This window comes from Saimiri boliviensis, chromosome 5, assembly GCF_048565385.1.
Source record: "Saimiri boliviensis isolate mSaiBol1 chromosome 5, mSaiBol1.pri, whole genome shotgun sequence".
In the NCBI taxonomy this organism is placed as follows: domain Eukaryota; kingdom Metazoa; phylum Chordata; class Mammalia; order Primates; family Cebidae; genus Saimiri; species Saimiri boliviensis.
In genome coordinates this window covers 41,700,167-41,723,231 of record NC_133453.1, presented here as the reverse complement: position 1 = coordinate 41,723,231, position 23,065 = coordinate 41,700,167, and the positions used below count along the sequence as shown (strand labels likewise).

Sequence of the window (23,065 nt, the reverse complement as noted above, 5' to 3'; positions counted from 1 at the left end):
ACTCCATTACCCAGGATGGAGTGCAGTGCTGCGATCTCATCTCACTGCAACCTCTGCCTCCCGGATTCAAGTGATTCTCGTGCCTCAGCCTCCTGAGTAGTTGGGATTACGAGCATGTGCCACTGTGTCCAGCTAATTTTTGTATTTTTAGTAGAGATGAGGGTTTCACCATGTTGGCCAGGCTAGTCTGTAACTCCTGACCTCAAGTGATCCACTCGCCTCAGCCTCCTGAAGTGCTGGGATTACAGTCATGAGCCACTGTGTCTGGTTAATTTTGCCTAAATTGAGAACATTTTAATTTAGTTCTTACTGCCACTCTCATAAAAATAATATCAGAATAATGTTTTAAGCCTCTTAAGTCACAGCAAGTGAAGTACAGATGCTTAAAAAAGAGGGAGCATCAGGATGTGCCAGACTGCAGTGGGAAATTGAGCCTGAGCTTTACTTCTTTTTCTCTTTCTTTCCTCTCTCTCTCCCTTCCTACTTTCCTGCTTTTCTCTCTCTTTCTCTTCTTTCCTCTCTCCCTTCCTTTACCTTCTTTCTTTTAAATTAATTTGAAAGGAAGCACAATGTCTGAAACAGACCTAAGAGCAGTGCCTGGTTTTGTGTTCTTGCTTTTTCATGGTGTAACAGAAAGCATCATATTAAGTCTGTCTTAAACTAAACAAGACCAAAAAGAACACCTTGGCCCTAAGGGTCATCTTATCTTTGCACTATTTAGCAGATCAGAAATCCTGGAAAAAGGCCAGGTACAGTGGCTCAGGCCTGTAATCCCAGTACTTTGGGAGGCTGAGGCGGGCGGACCACAAGGTCAGGAGTTCAAGACCAGTCTGGCCAACAGGGTAAAACCCCACCTCTACTAAAAATACAAAAACTAGCTGGACATGGTGGCAGGCACCTGTAATCCTGGCCACTAGGGAGGCTGAGGCAGGAGAATCGCTTGAACCTGGGAGGTGGAGGTTGCAATGAGTCGAGACCATGCCATTGCACTGCAGCCTGGGTGACAGAGCAAGACTAAGTCTCTATGTCAAAAAAAAAAAAAAAAAAAGAAAGAAAAAGAAAGAAAGAAAGAAAAAAGAAAAACAGAAAAAGAAAAAGAAATCCTGGAAAAAATGAAAGATAAAAGGCAGTGCTGTCTCTGACAGTGAAAGCCATGTTCACATTCACAATAGAAAATATTCTAATAAAGGCAACCTGTTTCTTTAGAAAGAGTAAAAACAACTGCCATCTGGGCATGGTGGCTCATGTCTGTAATCCCATCACTTTGGAAGGCTGAGGAGGGCAGATCACTTGAGGTCAGGAGTTCAAGACCAGCCTGGCCAACATGGTGAAACCTGGTCTCTACTAAAAACACAAAAATTAGCCAGGTGTAGTGGGTCACACCTGTAATCCCAGCTACTTAGGTGGCTGAGGCAGGAGAAGCACTTGAATCTGAGAAGTAAAGGTTGCAATGAGTTGAGATTTTGCCACTGCACTGCAGCCTGGGTGACAGAGTGAGACTCTGTTTCAAAGCTAACTAACTAACTAAACAAACAAACAAAAACATCACAACTGCTTCCAGGGCTCTGAATAAGAGCTGCAATTTAATTCACAGTGAACTTGATTCTACTGTGGCTGAAGCTGTGAAGGTTAAGTACTGGAGAGAGAACTGCCTCCAGCTTCTAATAAAAGTCCCCAAACAGGACACGGTTTAAGGAACCGTCAAGGCAAAGGGGGCTCAAATGCTTCTATGTTCAGTAGCTGTGAAAATTCTGGGAACTATTCTGACATCTGGGGAAGGGTACCAGTCCAGGGGACTTCCAGATAAAAAGTTCAGATCTGGAGTCTGCTCGGGTCTCGGGGAAACTCGGAGTTCTAAGAGGATCCTACAGATTCCTTCAGGCTTCCTGGGACTGAGTGAAAACTGCAAGAAATGGCCAACCGTTATCTAACCACCCTCTAAGCTTCTGGGATTCCATTGAACTTTAAAGTAGGTAGGGCCTTTGTAGCCCTGTATCAGAATTTCAGAAACTCCTAAAACCTCAGCAAGTTCACAGCAATGATGCTCTAACCAAGAGCACCCTATGACCATTAGCTATTCAGATGCTCACAACTGCTGCCTGTGACTGATTGTTCATAGATGAGAAAGTTACCCTCCTCCCTTGGGAATTTACCTGCATAACAATTAAAACGTATTTGGTCCAAAAATCTTGTTTTATTTAACACACCTTTTATGGTACATCTAGGAAGCCAAGTATTTGTTTTAAATATTATAAATCCCTGACATATATTTATATATTTTAGGTTAACAATAATATTCTCAATACTCAAAAATAAAATAATATACACACACGTATGAAACTGAAATTTCAAAGGCCTGGGTTGTAACTAGATGAGTGATCTGGGGATTATCTGTAAAATGGAGAGGATTACCTGTAAAGTGGTCTTAAAGTAACCTCCCAGGTTACTTACCTGAGAGCATCTTTAAAAGTACCGTTTTAAAACAATTATCTTTCTCAGAATACTTGTTTCTGCTCTTTACTCTTCAGCAGGAATTTAAGACTGCCCTTTGACATCTCTGTGAAACTCCCCATTACAAGAAAAATAGTTGTTTATACAGTGGCAATAGCAGTAGTAACTACAGTATTGCTCTTGCAAGTTTATCAACACTGCTAAAAGGATAGATAATATTTCTAGAGCTATTATTCCAGTATTTTCATGCAAACCTTAACACAGTTACTTTTGTGAAACAGCCCCTGGGGTTTGTCCATAGTTTATAATGGGTAGAAAGCAATGAATTGGGTAAAAGGCTTTGCACTGAGAAATTTCCAGGATCTCAGGCCTATGGATTTTTCTTTAAGCCATTAAGATGCTTATGCAAATGAAAATGGATTAGCATGAATGAGTGCTAATGGATTCCTTAATAAGATAACACTCTGGTATTCCCCAGAACCTCTCCTAGAAACCCTGGGTAGAAGAACATAAGCCAAAAAAAAAAAAAAAAGGAAAGAAAGAAAAGAAGATGGCAGAATTTCACTATGACTCCTTCAACCTTGGAAAGTAATTCTACAAATAAAAGTGATTCTACAAACGTAAAATAGGACATAGGCTTGCTTTTGGTACCCTTAGTAAAAAAAACTGCCAATCAAATCAACAATTTCAAATTGGTACTCAAATATTAGAGCACAGAAAAAAGATACTCGAGTATATATATACCTTAAATTTACAAACCTCTTCTCCAGGTTCCCTGCTTCCCACCTCATGCTCGAAAACTCTGGAGACCAATTTTAAAGATAATGATCTTGTCTAATACCAGGGAAATTTAAAAATGTGTTCTAGGTCAAATAACTGTCCAAATGCAGATAAGTATTTAGAAATATTCAAAAATGATTATGGCTGCTGGCTCTGGCCTCATAATAAGAAATAATAAACCACATGGCCAATGAAAACTAGCTTTTTCCTTTCTCTGTGCATAACTCAAAGTCAAATTCTAGGGCCTAAATGTTTCACAAGTACTTTTTAATGGATTTTCCTTAGAAAAAATATATTTATTATAAGTTTAAGAATTTTTTTATTTTTACTGCTAACATACCTTTTTCAAACTGTATTGATATCTCAGGTAACACCAAGCCCTACCATGTATACAGTGGTTAAAGCACTGAGCTAAATCCTTTACACAACATTATTGTTTAACTCTCACAATTCTATGACATGGTTATTAAGATGCCCACTTTAGGCTGGGCGTGGTGGCTCACGCCTATAATCCCAGCACTTTGGGAGGCCGAGACGGGTGGATCACGAGGTCAAGAGATTGAGACCATCCTGGTCAACATGGTGAAACCCAGTCTCTACTAAAAATACAAAAATTAGCTGGGTATGGTGGCACATGCCTGTAGTCGCAGCTACTCAGGAGGCTGAGGCAGGAGAATTGCTTGAACCCAGGAGACGGAGGTTGCGGTGAGCCGAGATTGCGCCATTGCACTCCAGCCTGGGTAACAAGAGCGAAACTCCGTCTCAAAAAAAAAAAAAAAGATGCCCACTTTATTAAAGAAGCCAAAGCTCAGTTGGCTTATTTAATGTCATAATAGTTTGATGTTACAAACCTGTTAAAGGAAGACTCTGAATTCGAACCTATGTCTTCAGGACCCTGCAGCCTGTATTCTCCTGCTTAAGGTAAACCACCCAGTTTGGGGCATGTGGTTATTAATAGTTTTAGGGTTTGGGTCAGGAGCAATCAACTTTCTTACTGATAAGTTTAACTTTGTACTTGCCTGCGTGTGTGCACAAGTGCACATGGCACACATATGTGACATGTAGGATGGATGAGTCATTAAGAGCTCAACCTGAGCCTCCACTGTATGCTTTGTGTAACACAGACTGAAAAGACCGTCAATTCAATAAGTGATAAAATCACTGATTCCTCAACAGTTGAATCTGCTAATCACTTAAATAGAATTATTTACATTAAAATTCATATAATAAACATAACAATCATTTATTTATCAACTGTTATGTGCCAGGAATGAGGGCAGCTCCTAGAGATACAGTAATGAATAATCTTAACTTTAAAAAACTCCAATATATTTGCTTCAGACAATTTAACTGTCTGCTACACATAGATGGGCCCATAACATCTGCCTATGATTTAAAGTGCATTTCTATTGGATGATAAAAGATAGCTCCTGTAATTTCATGTTTTTTCAATTTATTAACAATTCATATTAGTCATCTGTAAGATATGTATGTGTCTTACACTGTATATGCAGTGATTATATTTATTTTTATAAATCCCCTCCCTTTATCTTATTTTTCTTGAGGCCAAGCTTTTGTCCCAAAATGAGTGTCATCGGCATGGACTCCACCTGACTGATGAAAGACATGAATCACACAACAGAGAGCTTTTGCAAGTACCCTATAAATTCTGTAAATAAAAAAGTATTTCTTTGAAACAAGTAAACAAGAAATGAAATAAGGTATGCACACTCAAGTAACATGATAACCTTGAGAATCTCGGGCAATCACAAATTCATATATAATTGAACTATATGAAATCAGTGATATGTAACAATTTTGACCTATAAAAATGGCAATTCCATATACTTCCACCTGATACTTATTTTTTCTCCTTTCACTAATCTGGGCTACACATTAATTCTCAATAAACTCGTTGTCCACTGAAAGTCTTTCATTGGGTTAACTTCTTTTTAAAAGGTAAATATAACACTAATTTCCCCCAACAAACCAGAATAGCATCCCATCTGCCAACACTGAGTAAGCCCCATCACTGAAAATACCTCTGGTTTATTCTTTCCTAGGTAATAACTGAAAGTGTAAGGTCAATTTATTTTCCAAAAAAAAAAATTCTGTCAATACAAACATGGGCATGATTGCAGTAGCCAAAGCTAATATGTTATATCTCTCAGATATAAATCCCATACCATTAAAACAAACAAAACTACTACCAGAAGAGTTCACTGAATATAATTTTAAACAATTATTAGGAGCTTGAAAGAGCTGAAGAGTAAAAGAAGAGAGAGAGAGAAAAAAAAAAAGAAAAACTAGCTACCAAACCCAAAGATTTTCTTTTTCTTTAAATTTGTTCAAGAGAATTTGTCTCTGGGTTGAGAACTTGCTTGCAAAGTCACTGCCTAGAGCCAGATATTCAGAGCCAACTTGTTAACTCCTAATAAAACAGCCCATAAGCAAAGTCTACCAGCCGGCATTGTGATAATACCATATGACTGGTTTTCTTAGGTGTATTTTCCCCTTATTATCAACTTCCTTTTTCCATCATATTAACCTCCACAGAAACATACATATCCACCATAAAGTAACTCAAATGTGGACACCTCTTGTTTCTTTGGTAATAAAAGCTCCTAGGACCCATTATGTTCCATGGAAAAAGTGAGCATTATCCGCCTTTCCTAGTCTACACCCTCTGCACCAGAACGCTATTGTCCCTTTTGGTTTCTAACAATGCTTTATCACAGTTTGACATCACTGATCATTTCAAGTATTCCTATAATGTTCTATATAGGTTATAGCTGCTTATATCTAATCATATCTTTATTTTCATCTAAAACTATAATTTCTAAGGTGAATTCAGCACACGATAGTAAAAAAAAAAAAAATCATATTGTTAAAACTTAACATTACTGCTTAGGAAAATTCTGCCTTTGCCAGTTGGCATTCCATGTGTATTAATCCTTTAATTCAACCTGCCGAAGAAAAGGTAATCAAGGAAACAATCAATTCATCATTCATTCTTTTCCTCTGACCAGTCTCTGTGATTTTTATAGGACCTGAATATTTTTAGGACATTATATTAAGGAAAATACTCAATAAACTAGCTAAGAAAACCTCAAAGGTATTTATCTTAGGCTACACAAATGGTCTCTAATTGGTACTTTATAAAGGTATTACTGTCCCATTCAACTGAATTGACTATTGTTAAGTCTTTAGCTCAATAACTAGTAGAAAAATAGAATGATTCTGACCAATTACTAATTTTTTAAGGACATTTGCAATATGAATTAAACAAGCAAAGATTTTCTTTCTTTTTTCTCTCAATTGAAAGGTCAGGTAGCAAATATGATTAGTGCCCCACATGATATGTGTAAAAATAAAATTGCTCTAAGTGCATATATTCAAATAAGTTCATGTATATTATATCCAATTCTATTAATATTTACTAAGTATTTACAGTGTTTAAGGGCCCATGCTCTCAGGACTCTGGGGAGGACAGAAAATGGATATGTTCTCGTATTCCCAAAACCTCCACCTCTGAAGAGCTTTTGGCCCAGAAGGGGGATGAGTCAAAAATCAAAATTACCAGGTACATACAATTTAGAAAGGTGATAGCCTGAAAGGCCCAATGTTAGAACTCATAGTCCAATTTGTATTCTATGTGATTATAGATTAATGTTCATTCCCTTGGGAGTTCAGGACTCCAAGGTCAAATAATCTCAAATTATTGCAAAGGGGAGAATGAAGGCCATTCATCAGTCAGGCAAATAGTTAAATAACTGTCTCCCATTAGGCAATGTGATTGTAGTCCTAGCATCTTACATAGCATTTATAGTCAAGTACAAAGCACCTTAGGAGCTAAAGGGCTTTTCAGCTTTGAACTTTGTAATCGACTGAGGAAAATCAGGTAATAAATAATCTTTATTTAACTTATCAAGAAACCAAGAGAGTTCTCCAATTTTAACCTGCTGGTCTCCCCAGTAGAAGAGGACACCCCCCCAATCATCCAATTTTAAATAAGCTGGGCATTTCATAGTCTACACACAAAAACTCTCATTTCACACTTCTGTAGATTCATTGCCAAGCACCATCACATCTACTTTCATTTCTGAGTTTTTCATTTTGTTTCTGGACAGGACAAATGGAAATCTGAAGCTAGGAGTAATCTAAAGCACACTCTCTCCTTATTCCCCAGACATGGTCTGTCCAGAACCTATTTCAGGTGTTCTCACCAACAAGCCCCATCCTAATCATTCTCTCCTTCACTGCTAGAAGGTCATGCCAGCCCAGCCCCACAATTCATGCCATGAGCTGCCCATCCTCACTGTCCACTACATTTCCAGAATCTTCCTCCTTATGCATCTCCTTGATCTTCTCCCAGGTTCTGAAGAAAATATCACTATTTCTCTTTCTTTCAAATGGGACAACATCATCTGTGCCTCAGATCCATTCCCTCCCTCCTTGCTGGTGGGCTCTTGCTTATCACTCCTCTTCCTCTTCAAAACTTCTGGCTCCATCCTCTATCTGCTAGTTACACTTGGCCATCATGCTTCAGTTAGCCACTTTTAGACTCTTTCCTCTCACGTCCTTGCCACTCCTCCCTTAGCAGATGCACAGACTTGCCTTGTTCTCACACTGCAGAGACAGCTCCTTCCAATATCATCATGCTATCCTTTCTGCCAAAGCCAAGAGCCTCCAATTCCCTCTCCACTCCCCTGCTCCTCCACTGCACCCTTGATAACACTTCTCCCCTGGTAACTCATCTTCCCTTGGCTTCCCTTGACACCTCACTCTCTAGTTGCATCTTCTTAACTCCTGGCCCTTTTCCTCTAAAAGCTTCCAGCCCTCTCCTGCTCTTGCTCTCCTCTTTAAGGAATGTTCCTTTAGTGCCATTTCAACTGTCCTCCAATAAAGTAGCTTGAAAATTTATTCTCCATCCTGTCCTTTAGTTGGCTGGTTCCACATCTCAAACAGCCTAATGGATATTTCTACCTAGTTGTCAACTCTCACTGAGGTATCAGTAATTTCATCTCCACTGGTATTGTCTTATTTCTGTCACAACCATCAGAAGTCACTTAAGCTCAAAACCTGGATTCTGCTTGCATGTCTCTTTCTCATTCCCATACCCCTATTCACTCTCACCAAGTCTCATGGCTCTTTTCTGCTTGAACCTCTTGCATCGGTGGCTTCCTGTCTTTCTCATTCCTGCCACTCAAAGCCAGGGCCTCACTTCCCTCACCACTCCACCTCCATCAATTACTGCAACAGATTCAATTTTGCCTACTTCTACCAGGTGTACACACCTATCTTCCCCCTCCCACCCACCTCCCTTCCTGCCATACACCTACTCACATCCTCATACAGCTTCAGATGGTGTCTACAGGAATCATGCTTAAAATCACCATGTTCAGTATGTCACTCTCTTGCTGAAAAACCTTCAAGTATCCCCAAAATACCTCAACTGGGCTTTCAAAGACCCGTAAGGTGTATTCTCTACCTTCTCAACCTTATTTTTCATTGTTACAACACATATGATCTCCCAGCCAGATCCCAACCAACCATTTCTTTCCTTTTTTTTTGGTGAGACAGAGTCTTACTCTGTCGCCCAGACTGGAGTGCAGTGGGCGATCTCAGCTCACTGCAACCTCCGCCTCTCAGGTTCAAGCAATTCTCCTGCCTCAGCCTCCCAAGCAGCTGAGATTACAGGTGCATGCCACCATGCCTCGCTAATTTTTTGTATTTTTAGTAGAAACAGAGTTTCACTGTGTAAGTCAGGATGGTCTCGATTTCCTGACCTTGTGATCTGCCCGCCTTGGCCTCCCAAAGTGCTGGGATTATAAACGTGAGCCACTGCACCCAGCCAGGTCCCAACCATTTCTACCAACATTTGGTATCATTACCCTCCCTATATCCAGGGATGTTCTACCTTTGCCTTTTCACTGATCAAAAGCTTAGCCATTCTGGGCACCTGTTATATTACAGTCTCAGGATAAATGTAATGCCATTCTAGACATACTGGACAGCCACTTGTTAATTTTGTACCTCTTCATCTGTACTCATGAACACGCAGTTGCCCGAAACATTCCTTGTTCTCTTTTCCTCCTTGCTGCAAAACTCTACTTGTCCTTAAGGTATAATTCATACGCTGCTTCTCCCTAACTGCCCACCACCCATCCCATGTCAAACCTAGCAAGAAGAGTGTACGGACCTTCCTCTATGCTACCATCACACTAGTTTACATCACTACTATATATTTGCCAGATCCATTTACACAGCTGCTTCTCCTGCTAGGTTGAGGGCAACACAAGTAGAGGTAGGAAGCACATCTTATGTGTGTGTGGATGTTTCTCATGGCTTCTAGCACTGACTATGGCTTGAAGCAGAAGCCTTCACTAATCATTTAGTTAAAATTGTTTATTTAATTATGACTACAATTATCTCATAAGGAAGGACAAGGTAATGCTCTCCACTGTATTCTCACCCCTTAGAATCCCGCCAGGTATTATATGTAAAACAGAAGCTAAAATTTGTTTTTGAATGACAAGATATGTGTTATATTATGAATTAAGCAGGAACTATGTTTTATGCTTCTTCTAAAGAGTAGGTACATGATGGCTGGATGGATGAATAGATGCATGAGAAGTAGGGAAGGCAAAAGGAAAGTAGATCATTTTTCCCTTTGCATCCTTTTTTAATGTCTAAAATAAAATCATAAATAATATAAATATGAGTATGTTGCAAGTTCATTTATTTTAATCTACAAACTACATCACTAACAAACAAATGTTTTTACATCTTTAAACATTTATGAGTAAGTATATTCAGGCCAACAAGGCAGTTACAGTACAGCTGGAATGAGCTTCTTAAGATCCATGCAAGGAATTAGCCTACATCTAAGCTGAGTGCTCAAGACATTCCCATGCACCATTTTTCCCCTTAAACTACCAATAAGCTTTCCATTGGAGGGCCAAGCAAACATAGGTGATTTATGCATACTATCAGTGACTATCACAATGAAAATGTGCAAAGGTCTTCCATATGTTGGAAAATCCATGAGATGGAAAGTGGTTGATAGCAGAGGTGAATGTTTCTATATCCATGAATCCAATATATGTGACAACATGAGTAGAATTGGAGAACACTGTGTTAAGCGAAATAAGTCAAGCACAGAAAGACAAATGCTGCATGTTCTCACTTATATGTGGAATCTAAAACAATTTAATTCATAGAAGTAGAGAGTAGAATGGTGTTTAACAGAGACTGGGAGGTGGGAGCAATGAGATGATAATCAAGCAGTACAAAGTCTCAGTGAGGAGAAACAAGTTTTTGTTTGTTTGTTTGCTTGTTTGTTTTTGTTTTTTTGAGTTCTACGGTACAGAATGGTGACTACAGCTAATAATTGAGTACTGTGAATTTTAATATCACAGAGTAAGTCTCAGATGTTCTTATCACAAAAATGTCAAATATTTGGGGTGATGAATAGATTAATTCACTTGATTTAATTCTTCACATTGTATTAAAAGTCATAACATCACTTTGTACCCCATAAATATGTACAGCTATAATTTGTCAGTATAAAATACATAAATATGTATACAATATTCAAAGGATTTTATGCTGCCATTACTTCAGCAAGATACAACATAGGGCAGACAAACTTCCTTGCAGAACATTTCATTCAGATGGAAGCTGAAAGCAAATTTCTTTCATGACAGAGAAATTAGGTAGACAAAAGTAAGTTACTTCTACCTCATCAGAGTTAAACAACAGCAGAGGCAGAAAGACAGGGAGTTGATTAAAGGCATTGTCCTGACCACTGATACCACCACGGCTAAGCAAGGGCTGCCTTATGGAACCAGGTCAGGGGACACTGATTTCTGTATTCAGCTCCAAGGCACCGCTTTGTAAATGACACAATCATTTTCGAGTACAAGAGGTGCTTTAAATGTGGTAACATTATATCATTTCAGCTATAATGATCATAATTACTTATTTCTTTTAATCACAACCCACTTAACCACTTTAGTACAGAGGACTAGTTCAAGGAGTTTAATTTTCATTCAACATCTAATCTTTGTGTTTACCGAAACCCTTCATGGGCTTTGTTTACTGTCTGCCTGCTGGCCTGGACGTTTGATCTTGCAAGACTAGATCAGACAGGGTCAGATAAAATACTGATTACTAGAATAAACCAGGCTTGCGGAAGTAACACTGGTTTTTAAAATCTTCTTTTCTCCCAGATTTTTAATATCTGGCAAAGTAAGTTCAAATAAACAAATAAAATTAAGACAACTAACAATCAGGGGGGTCTTGGGCAATGACTGAGAAAAGAAAAGTGATGCGGATAATTTTGCACTCTGGCCAAAATACGAGATTTGGTTAGGTCCATTCATTCTAATGGTATTATTTTATGACATAAATAATTTTACAATAGCCACAAGTATTTGTTTAAACTTTCAATGACACTTCAGTTCTTGACGCATACTAAATAATTGGCATTGACCTCACCAAAGGTGACTACTTATTTTGCTTTTGGTACCAGATGACAAAATACTTTAGGTATAAAATTATTTTATTGTAATTTATTAATTAGGACACATTTAAAATATGTAAAAGATTCTTTTTTAAGGCTTTTTCTTATTTTTATTATATCCCCTGCAAAAGTAGATTGCCATGAGAGTAAAACTGATGGTGGTACTACGTATATGATTGCCACTTTGTTTCATAAAAACGATGAGGCAAGTTCACATCTCAGGATCAGCCAAAAAAAGAGTTGGGTAAAAAAATATATATATACACATTTATTAAAATGTGCAGAACTTATGAAAAAAAATTACTTGGGTAAATTCCTTATAATCCTAAGACCTTAAAAATAATTTTGGAATAGCATGAATGTTTCTAGGTGTCTATGGATTCTCCTCATGTACAATACTAAAACTCCTAAACATTATACAATTATTAATATTGGTCTTTTTTTTTTTTTGCTTTTAGATAAAATGTACATTTTTTTTCTTATACTTGGGAGCTTATGAGCTCTACATTGTAAAATCTGGACCAGATGCAATTATAGTATGCTATGATCAGCAATTTTAAAAAATGCTGCCTAAACCAACCTACCACCCTACTCTACCCACCCACTCCATTTTCTTCAATGTCAAGTATTCCTGGGAAACAGATTCATGGTCCTAGACCTTGAAACCAGAGGATACACACTGTCTCCCTATCTATCCTGAAGTAATGCTCATGTTAACTCAAATATGTCTGTGTCAACCATGATTGTCTTTGAAATTAAAGAAAAAAGGTAAACAGAATGTGCTTTGCTGTGATCACTGGGGAAAATAAAGTTAACATGCTAAGCCAAACCAATTTAGGACTTTCTAAAGAATAAGTGTAAATAGTTTAGCTATAATAACAACAAATTCAAAAAATGCACATTAAAATGTTTACTTCAAAATTTAGACAATTCCATTTGTATACAGTTTTTACATCTGTTTTTGATGATATCAAATTATTGATTATTCACTTTTCCCATATTTATTTAAGCATTAACTATAGAATTTGCAATCTGATCTTTTTTTATCCTTTCAGTAGACTTTTATTTTTGCCAGGTTTTAGTCATATTTACTTTGATCTTTTGGAGTATATCATTATTTTACTGTTTATTTCTATGAGAAGAGAAAAAAATCTTGACCTAGGAGATCTATATGTGGCAATTTGTAACAGAATCACATAGCTTATGTTTAGGAAATCATGTTTTTGATTAAGAAGCAACCACTTAGTTCCCACTGTTTTATTAAAACAGACATTAGCAGATAATAGGAAACATATTTAACAATGTGGCCTGCATTTAGTTTGGGACGTCAGTAAGTTCACTTGAGATTTTCTTCTACGCTGAATAGTGCATAGAAGTACATGTAAATTGGTAAGTTTGAGGTAGAAATGGAAAGTAGGGAGACTAGGAGGGACATGCAACTCTGACTTCTAGTTTCTCAGAGCCCTATAGTAGAATTCTGGTTTTGCTACTACTCGTTTCTAAATTTGAAATTCATTGCTTTTTTTTTTTTTTTTTTTCACTTTGAAAGCAGGGACACAAATTTTACAAATCAAATCATTACTTTCCCATGAGAAATGGATCCTACTAGGTAGAAACTCCCACAGCAACATCTATTCATAGAAAAAGGCTTCTACCAAAAAAAATGTGCCTGCCTCAGTCCAACACTTCGTTTTTTCTGAGGGTCGACAGTTAACATAATGCACTTCTCTGGGTGTTTATTTTCTGCACACCATTATACCTGTCATGAATTCTTTGTTTTTCCTCCCACTCCCTTGGTTGATGAATCAACACCACTTGAACTGTTTTATGGCAGCTTGTGTTTACTTCACACATACCTTAACCTTCCCTTTTCTCCTCCTACTGACACACACACAGACACACATACACACTTTTCAACAGCAATGACTAGCTCCATCTCTTTGAATAGTATGTGTACACAGTGTCTGACAGTCTCTTCAGGTGTGGATCCTTGACCTACTGAATGAAATCAAGGTCTCAGTCTGCTTTTACGGCACTTAAAGATTTAACTGTGCATTTACTATCTTAAAAAAAAAAATACAGCTTGAAGAATTAAAGTTCAAGACATGAGTGTTAATGTGCGACTGCACACACACACACACACACACACACATATTCTGTAGTGGCAATTCTGAAAACACTAGAGTGAAGAGTTTCCAATCTTTCTGAATCTGGAATTACACTCCAGCCTACTAAAAGAGGACAGTCTCTTACTTTCTCTTACAACAGCAAGTAAATGGGATCTAACAAATGACCTTGAAGCTGCATGATTCTTTTGATTTTTACCCAAAGAGGATATGTTCAAGCACTTTAACCATCCTATTTTAAAAGAAGAACTTGGAGGCAACACTTACAGAAAAGAAACCCTTCTGAACCACATAATGATGTTGTATAATGAGGTGTTATTCATCTTATATTGTACAAGGGTGAATATTAATATCCTAAAGCATTTGCCCAAACCAGAATCTAAAGGGTTCTAAGAATTTCAGAATCTGTTGAAAAGAAATGGATCTTAATTCAATTTTCAGTGTATTTAATTTCTCCTGGGTAGCTCAATGTTTTGACTTGCCTTATGGATCGTATATTTAGCATAAAACACTCTCATTCCTTTGTGATCAGAAATGTGCTGCCCATGTAGGTAAACTTCATTTCTTCAAAAGGTAACCTTTGTAAAGAAGCTCCCAAGTATTCAATAGCCAACAAGCACTACTTTGACACCCTGTCTCCCCTGAGAAAAACTCTAAGTAGTAAAACAAATAAATTAATCCTTTACTTTTACTTAACCACAATAAATTGTCATTTGCCTCTCAAATGGGGGCAGTGTAAGCAAGGCTAGGAATTCATGTAACAAAGTGTGATAAATATGTCATAATTATGCAAAATATGGACTAGAAGGACCATCAAACCAATATTACAAAAAATTCCCCAAATCCCCCCAGGGACCTGAATAGGTAACAGGAGTGAAATCCAGAAAGCAGGTGTCTGAGTGGAGTGAAAACAAAAGAATTTTTCCACCACTGACATATTTGAAATGGTCCTGACATGTTTAAAGGTCTAGGTGATCTAAAATAGCATGCTATTTGCTACATAAGAGAACTTTATTTTCAGGACCAAGCATAATTCCATATGTAAAACATTACTGCTAGTATAACTCCTACAATTAATTATTAGTAGTTTAGTATTCTACTATTATTTATCAAGAGGTTACTTGGTGCCAGTATTGTCTTATTTAGTCCTCGCATCTACTCAGTGACGTAAGTACTTTGATTATTTCCCATTTTCAGATGAGGAAATTGAGTCTTGGTGAAGTTAAATAATCTGCTTAAGCTCCCACAGCTAGCATGTAGAAGCCAAAGATTTGAACCCAAGTCTGCCTGAATGTTTTCACCACTGCTCTGGAATCGTCGACAAACGAACACATCAAACTCCATTTCTGATCAAATACTTCCTGATACCGTAACAGTATCGGTTAACCAGTACCTGAAATGTAAGTGCTGATTTAACCAAGAATGACAGCTTTTAAGTTTCCATTCTAAAGGATTTTGGTCTTTGCAGGTATCACTTATGAAAACTATAAACTTAACGTACTGTGCTACTAATTTTACTTTTACTTCAAATATCTTCTTAGTTTTAAGAGAGCCAATTTGGATCTCATGACAGGAAATTAAAGATCTCACCTTTGTAAAAAATTATATAAGTTGTATATTAAATGAGCATAAATTCCAAACAACCAACAACTCATGAACCTCAAAAACTGAAAGTAGGCTTTACAAACAAAAAAGTCAGTTTACCTTTAATCTTCTTGTACTTTTTATACCATCTCCCAAACTCCTGGCACTTGGTTGCTGACACATTGGCATAATATGTGCTATTTACAATGGATGAAATCATACTCTGAAAAAAAAATATACGATTATTTTTTCAAAATATGAATATTTCTTGTTAGGACAAGAAACAGCACTATATAGCCTGCTATATAGCCAGCTAACCTGTTTTGTCATTGAAACTTAAAACAGTCACTCTCCCGTCAACTAAACTATTTAACATCAAACAGGATTACCATCCCTTTAACTTACAGAATGACAGTGCTTTCTCCAAAAAGTCAACCCTGGGGCAATGTCAACAATGGAGGTGACAGAACACGTAGATAAAATGCAAAGAGGAGGAACAGTTGTGACTTAGGAACCAGAGCAAAAGGTGAGATCAGATGCTCCGGCATCCATAATCCAAATAATGCCTTTCAGATGTTTCTGTCCCGCTTCCAACTACAACAAGCTTACACAGCCAAGAATCTGAGAACATCCGTGCTACACACTGCAGAACAACATTTAGGAAAATAAGTTAAATTAATATAATTTATAGAAACGTGTGATTAGCACTTGTGTGAAAATTCACCAAATGAAAAAATTAACAGTGCTATTTTGGAGCAGGGGAAACTAAACATAACACTTGTACTGTGTTTCAATCAAAAATGAACCAAAGCTCAAACTTTCTGAGTGCTTAAGTGCCTTGTTCTCATCCTCCACAGCCCAACCGATCAGCTGATTTGTTTGTATTAATAATTCGGGTTAAAAGAGAAGGGGAGCATAACCTGACTTAGCACTGAAAACTTAAAATTATAATTGCACACCTTGAATTGAACTTCCTACAGAGATATGTTTGCAGTTAATACAGTATATTTCAGCCAACATTTGTGGCAGATGTTAACTTATACCTGAATTGACTGTGTATGTTTTATACATAGATTTTTATTTCTTGATTATTTTGTCTTAGGCCTAAACTCAAGAGATCCGAATGACCTGTGTAAGGTTTTATATCTTGCCTTGAAATTTCATCTTTCTCAAAAAAAAGTTAGCACCAGACATAGAACAGTCAGAGAAATCTTAGAACTTCTAATGGCATTTCTGCAAAGTAGTAGAGAGAAAAAGGGTAACAATAAATCAAGTTATTTACCAGGAGGTTAAAATGCGGACAGACTTTCATAGACTCCCATTTAAAACATCAGACCCCTCTTTCTTCAATCACTATGCAGTACTGGTGGGGGAGGGGGTTCTTAATTCAATTCACAGAAGCCCCTTTGGCCCTTTCTATACAGCAGGTGGTTAGCCCTCCCTAGTTGCTGATATACACATGACAATTCCTTTCTCTAAGGGAAGATAGTAAGGATAACTCTTTTCATCTCAAGGTCTGACCATAGCGCTGGGAACTCAAAGGGCTAATATCATCAGAGTGTATCACAGAACCTATGGGGCCCTGTCTGCTGCCGTATAGGATGACCACTGGAATTCTCGTCTCCCTGAGGCAGGGCTCTGCTTTGTGCTATTAACAACCAAGTACAGCTGTTTCCTAACTAGCTGAGCTAGCTCCCTCTCTGGGCTGAGATTCTCTCTGTTCCTAGGCTGTGAGACCCTTGAGGACAGTGACTATGTTTGTTTCATTTTTTTTTTCTACCTCGTGTCTCACATAGTTCTGATGTAGGATATCTGAGTCACTGAAATTTAACACAGGAAAAGGGACAGAGATGAAATTTAAAAGTGTCAAACTGAAATGTCATAATAATAAAATTTTTTAACATGAAAGCAGCTTAATAATAGATGCATCAGCCACACTGGTATATGTGAATAATCACAAATGTACTTGTCATCTCTCTATCTTGTTTTTATGAATTTATCCTCTGGAAAGGCACAGGATATACAGCCACGGCAGGAGTCAGAGTTAAACCCTGCATAGCAAAATGGTCTAGAAAGTGGACTAAAACAGTGTCTAATTACTGCCTGGCGCTGTTCCTAAATTCTTCCTGGTTCACAATATGAGGCCACAAGCCCAGAAGCCCGCATCGCTCTGGCCCCAGATAATCCAAATTCCCCTCACTCTCTAGCCTTTCTATTTTGTCCTTTCTCCCGCTGTATCTTCATTGACCCTGCACAAGACAGAGTGGCAAGGAAATGAATATCTGGGCTCCTACTGGCGCCATTGGCAGGTCCTGTATTTCACACAACTCATTTATAAAGTAGCCATTGGCTTCCCTGACTCAGTCAGATTTGTTTTCTGTTCCAGATAATTGTAAGTAAGTTTTACCTCTACTGATCACAGGACAATAAACAGGTTTGAACTATGAACTGAGAGAAAAAAAATGGTATCAAATAAATTTCCTAGATAATGAGAATCTTTAATTGCCAGAAAAGTCTCTTTGAGTTTACAACACATTTTATTCATATCAATTCCCTGCAGGTCTTTATACAGAGCTAATACCCAAAATAGTTTTTACTGATAAGAATTGTTATAGTCGATCCTCACAGGACTTTAGAATCAAAAGATATAAAAATATCTGGAGAATATTTTAAAAGAAAGGCTATGTTATGTCTGATTATTCCAGTTTCATGAATATTTTCTAACCCTAAATTAGACTTAAATCCTCAGAATCTGAATCTAAATCAGTAGACTCCACTAGAATTCTCTGGACATACTACAAGGTCATCTTGATGTTAGTGTCCATTAAATATCTGGAACATCAAAACTTAATTAATGATATGTAAAGCTGAAAGGGGCTAACGTGAACCCAGGATGTGCTATTTCTCTATAGGAAACAATGTTCTCCAGAGGTCCTGAGACACAGAGAATCTGTGTTTTTCATATTTCATCCACTTTTTACACTTTAACATCACTGCAATAGAGATGTATCTTACAATCAATTGCATAGTAAACCTGATGAGATACAATTAATGCAGAATGAGATGAGTAATGATTAAAATCTTTCCCACCACCAGCCAAAAAAGATCTAATTCAATTTTTTGCTTTTTAAAATCCATATAGTTTTGCAGTTTGTGTTGCTCTTTTATGTTTTCTAATCATTCTACAACAACCATACAGTTGGACTTTTAGGATCCACATCTTTTTGATAAAGGAATAAGATCTGAGTCCACTTTTTCAATCCAGAATGCAACCAACTCGAGTATCCATGTTTATACAAAGCAATACTAATACAAATAACCCAGAACATATGTGTATTGCTATTTTTAACACTTAAACAGAAGAACTATGATTTACTAAGGCTAATATTAAAATGATTTTGCATTTAGTAAGCACACATTGCTCTGCATGGTGGTGGGTTGCGAAAAAGAAAAGATGAGGTATACATATAATGGGCAACTGAGGCAGTCCCCATTTGAGACATAACTATAAACACTACCACATTAACAGTGGCTGCAGACAAAGCTATTTTATGAATATATTATGTTCTAAGATAAAAGGTTTAAAATGTCTTTCCAATTATAGAAACTTTTGAAAATTTCAGACTTCTATGTAGTTATTTATGAAATTTTAAGTATAAAGATTTTGGATGAGAGATAAAAGTCTAGGTGTCCTTATTTGTACTCAATTTAACATTTAGTTTGCCATTAATATCTGGAATTTTTTAAAAATAAGGTACTTGAGAAATCAAAATATATTAGAATTTTCTTTACTTACTCCAAAGTTTACTAGCAGATTTGAATTTGCTCTAAGCCAAACTGCAAGAGAATAAATTTTATAATATTGTTATTTAATACTCATGATTGATAGATTGACCTATCTAAAAATAAATTTTATTTTAGGTTCCTGAAACAAATTTTTAACTCACTTGTTTTTTAACTAGCCCAGAGAATAGATGTCACATATGATTATAAGCATGGTTCATGGCCGGGTATGGTGGCTCATGCCTGCAATCCAAGCACTTTGGAGGCCAAGGAGGGTGAATCACCTGAGGTCAGTAGTTCAAGACCAGCCTGACCAACATGGTAAAATCCCATCTTAAAATAAATAAATAAATAAATAAATAAGCATGGTTCATTTTGAAACTGAGGGCCCAGAAGCTCAGAATGAAAAGCATCTTTCTCAAAGTCAAATAGCATTGGGAGGGACCACGAAGACACTCTGTTAGTGGGCCAGTATTCCATGTGTCTTTTAAGAAGGGAAACTAATGAATGAATGGAAGGAAACATTCAGCACCACCTCCATCAGCTACCAGAAGCTCAACAGCTAATGCTGCACCAATACTTTAGACAAAAGAAAAAACAAGGTAACAGCAGCAAAAAAAGGAAAACATGAAGTTGTGATTTCCAGCCCCTTATATGAGTTAATTAAGAAGTTTATAATTAAAGAAAACTAAGGAACCTAGAGGCAATTTAAAACTTAATAGGAAAAAGCAAAATAATAAACACAAGTTAAAATGATTTGTATGATACACTTAGAAAAACAGAGATCTGAGCACTCCCCTTCTCCACAATAAAATGAAAGAAAGATAAAATAACTGTATATCCTTCACTGCATTCTGCCTGGCTTGGTAGGATTTATTTGTTTCAATAGCAGTGTGGTACTAAGAGTAGCTAAGCTGAAAACACATAATACACTCGCTGTAAAGAACATTTGTAAACCAAAGTGAAGAATTACATATTCTGCCAGTGAGAATCCCCTGTCTAGGGGTGGAAGAGTGGCATCCCCTAGCCTCCTCTTCCATGTCTACATGAGAGAGAGAGCAAAGACAGGCAATGAGTGATCTGCACATTCTTTGCTCATTTTCAGCCTTTTCAATCTGCTTGGTAAGATGTTAAATAATATATTAAACAATATAATGATACGTCAATTAGGTAAAGGGAAAAAATTGATGTGGAGGAATTCGTTTGTCATGAAAAAAATTAATTTACTGTCATTTGGCAACATTCTACTTTCCGTCCTATCCCCACTTCTGAACTATAATATCAGAATTGAAAACTGCTGCCATCTTAAAGGAACGAAACACTTCCTCTGAACTTTGGAGTATGAAACACTACATTTGAGAGCTCTTCCCCTAAGCTGTTGCTGAATGGCCTGCTTGTCTAATGTCAGCACCCCCACCTGTGATTGGGGATATTGTCTCCTGCATCAGAGAATGTAAGGATTCTGTGAGATGATTTGTGTAAAAGGCCTAGCACAAGATGTGGAATCAACAAATGGCATCTTTCTCCCCATTGTGCAATCATTTCTTATGGTCACTGCAATCCCCTGGTTAGGAATTATTGTCAAGCTGTCATTTGTGAGCCTTCTTCAATATGAGTTCATGAGGTTGGGACACAAACTAAAACAACTGCACATGAAAATAACTAAAACAGACAGTTGGCAACTGGTTAACACGTGACATGATTCATTCCCTCTACATGCATGAACTTAGGCTGAATTAAACGGACAGTTGGCAACTGGTTAAAACATGATTCTGGTCCATGCAGTTGATCAGCCACTGTGTATGATGAGCACATGCTCAATTTGTCTGTTTCTGCTGACCTAACTGGCTGCTTGATTTCACTACTCAATTATTTTGGCATGTTGTACATGTGAGTTAAGTCCAAATGGGTAAGGCTTGCTTAGGATGACAGAAGTAATTATCCTACAACCTATTTCTAAAGGTACACTATACAAATACCTTACCATTGCCACACTAGAAATCTAGTAACATCTTTGCAATTCAGTAACTTTAGTCAGTCATTTTGTTCCTCAAATATTTAGCAACAAAAACTCGATCAGCAGCATGGGACAGATCTGCTTCAAAAACATGTCTACATGCTAAGTAAAACAAACCAGCATGAAATAAATGTTCTATTATTCCACTTACATAAGGTAGGTAGAATAGGCAAATTCACAGAGACAGAATACAGAATAGAGGCCACCAGGGGTCAGGATGAGAGGAGAATGGGGAATTGTTGCTTAAAGATTACAGACTTTCTGTTTGGAGTGAGGAAAAAGTTCTGGAAAGAGACAGGGGTGATGGTTGCACAATGTTGTGAATGTAATTAATGCTACTCAATCGTAAGCTTAAAAATGGTTAAAATGGTAAACTTCATGTTATGTATATTTTACCACAGAAAATTATTTTAACATATTGAGAGTCACAGAGAACATGTGTAGGAGATGGGGCACATTGGAAGTTGCATGCACTTGCAAACTTTTCTTTCATTACAACTTTCAGGCTGGATGCAGTGGCTCATGTCTGCAATCCCAGCACTTTGGGAAGCCGAGGCAGAAGGATCACTTGGGCTCAGGAGTTCAAGACTAGCCTGGCTAACATGGTAAAATCTTATCTCTACTAAAAACACAAAAATTAGCTGGGCATGGTGGCACTCACCTATAATCCTAGCTATTTGGGAGGCTGAGGGAGGAGAATCACATCAGCCCAGGAGGCAGGGGCTGCAGTGAGCTGAGATGATGCCACTGCACTCCAGCCAGGGCAACACAGCAAGACTCTGTCTCAAAAAGAAAAACAACAACAAGAAAAACCAAAAATGCCCCACAATTTTCAGTTAACAAGACTGTGTCTTTAGTCATTCCATTTGAACATCATGATCACCTATGAGATGCACAAGGCAGGTACTGGTATCTCTACTTATTTAAGTGGGTCAAAACCCTGAAGACCTGGGGTTTCGCAATCAAAACCTGACCTTAGGTCTTTCAACTCCTCCTCAAGTAAGAATAAGTAAGCCACAGAAAGATGCAATCATGTTTTCTAATTTGAACAGTTAAGAACCATTTAACAAGGGAGGACTATGCCTAAGGTCTGCTAAATTAGGATGCTCAGGACAGCCAGTGACAGAGGAGAGAGGCTTCAAGTGGTTACTCCCAGAGACATCAGAGGAAAAGGAAAAGGTGCCAGCACTTAAACACACTTTGAAAGGTGAAATCAAAAATAAATACGCAGACACAAAACCACAATCTGTACTTTCCAAGCATCTGACCAGACAGAGAAGGGATAAATCATCACTTCCCTCTTTTAAATATATATACCTCAGGCTACAATTGTTGTACTTTTATGGACTTCTCCATACCTTTCTTCTGCCTTCAAGGCTGCTCCTTTGAACTGCAGACCACTGGGGTGTTCAAGAAAGTATGAACTATCCACTAAATCATTCCTTTATGAAATTGCGAAACTCGAGTGAAGAAATACCTAATACAGTTTGGCTTGGGGGTAATAAGGAACAATTATTTCAACAACAGAAATCTTTTACTCATGAGTTGAGTCTATTTTTGAAAAACCCAACAAGTCACCTTTCTCACCTAAGGTGAGTAGTACTGGATGCCTCACTCTCTTCTTCCCATATGGAAAGGGATTTAGTTCCTCTCTCAGCTTCATTGTTGTAACCCCAGCCATTGCAAAGTGCCTGATTCTTAATCAGAACTCCAGGAATGCCAGTGGAAGTATACTGTTGGATTACTGCTTCACCTTGCTTAGAACAAAAATGCATTCTTTTTCATTTTATATAGGCT

General features: G+C 37.5%; 1 protein-coding gene across 6 annotated transcripts in view; it reads right to left on the bottom strand.

The window, feature by feature from the left end:
* SATB2 (SATB homeobox 2) overlaps positions 1-23,065 on the bottom strand; it is a 212,027-nt gene that overhangs the window by 83,978 nt on the left and 104,984 nt on the right. For all 6 annotated transcript variants that reach the window (XM_010336467.3, XM_074399305.1, XM_074399304.1 and 3 more), the window contains one exon: positions 15,589-15,691. In XM_010336467.3, the coding sequence (XP_010334769.1) occupies positions 15,589-15,691 (103 nt within the window). The remainder of the gene's footprint in view (positions 1-15,588; positions 15,692-23,065) is intronic.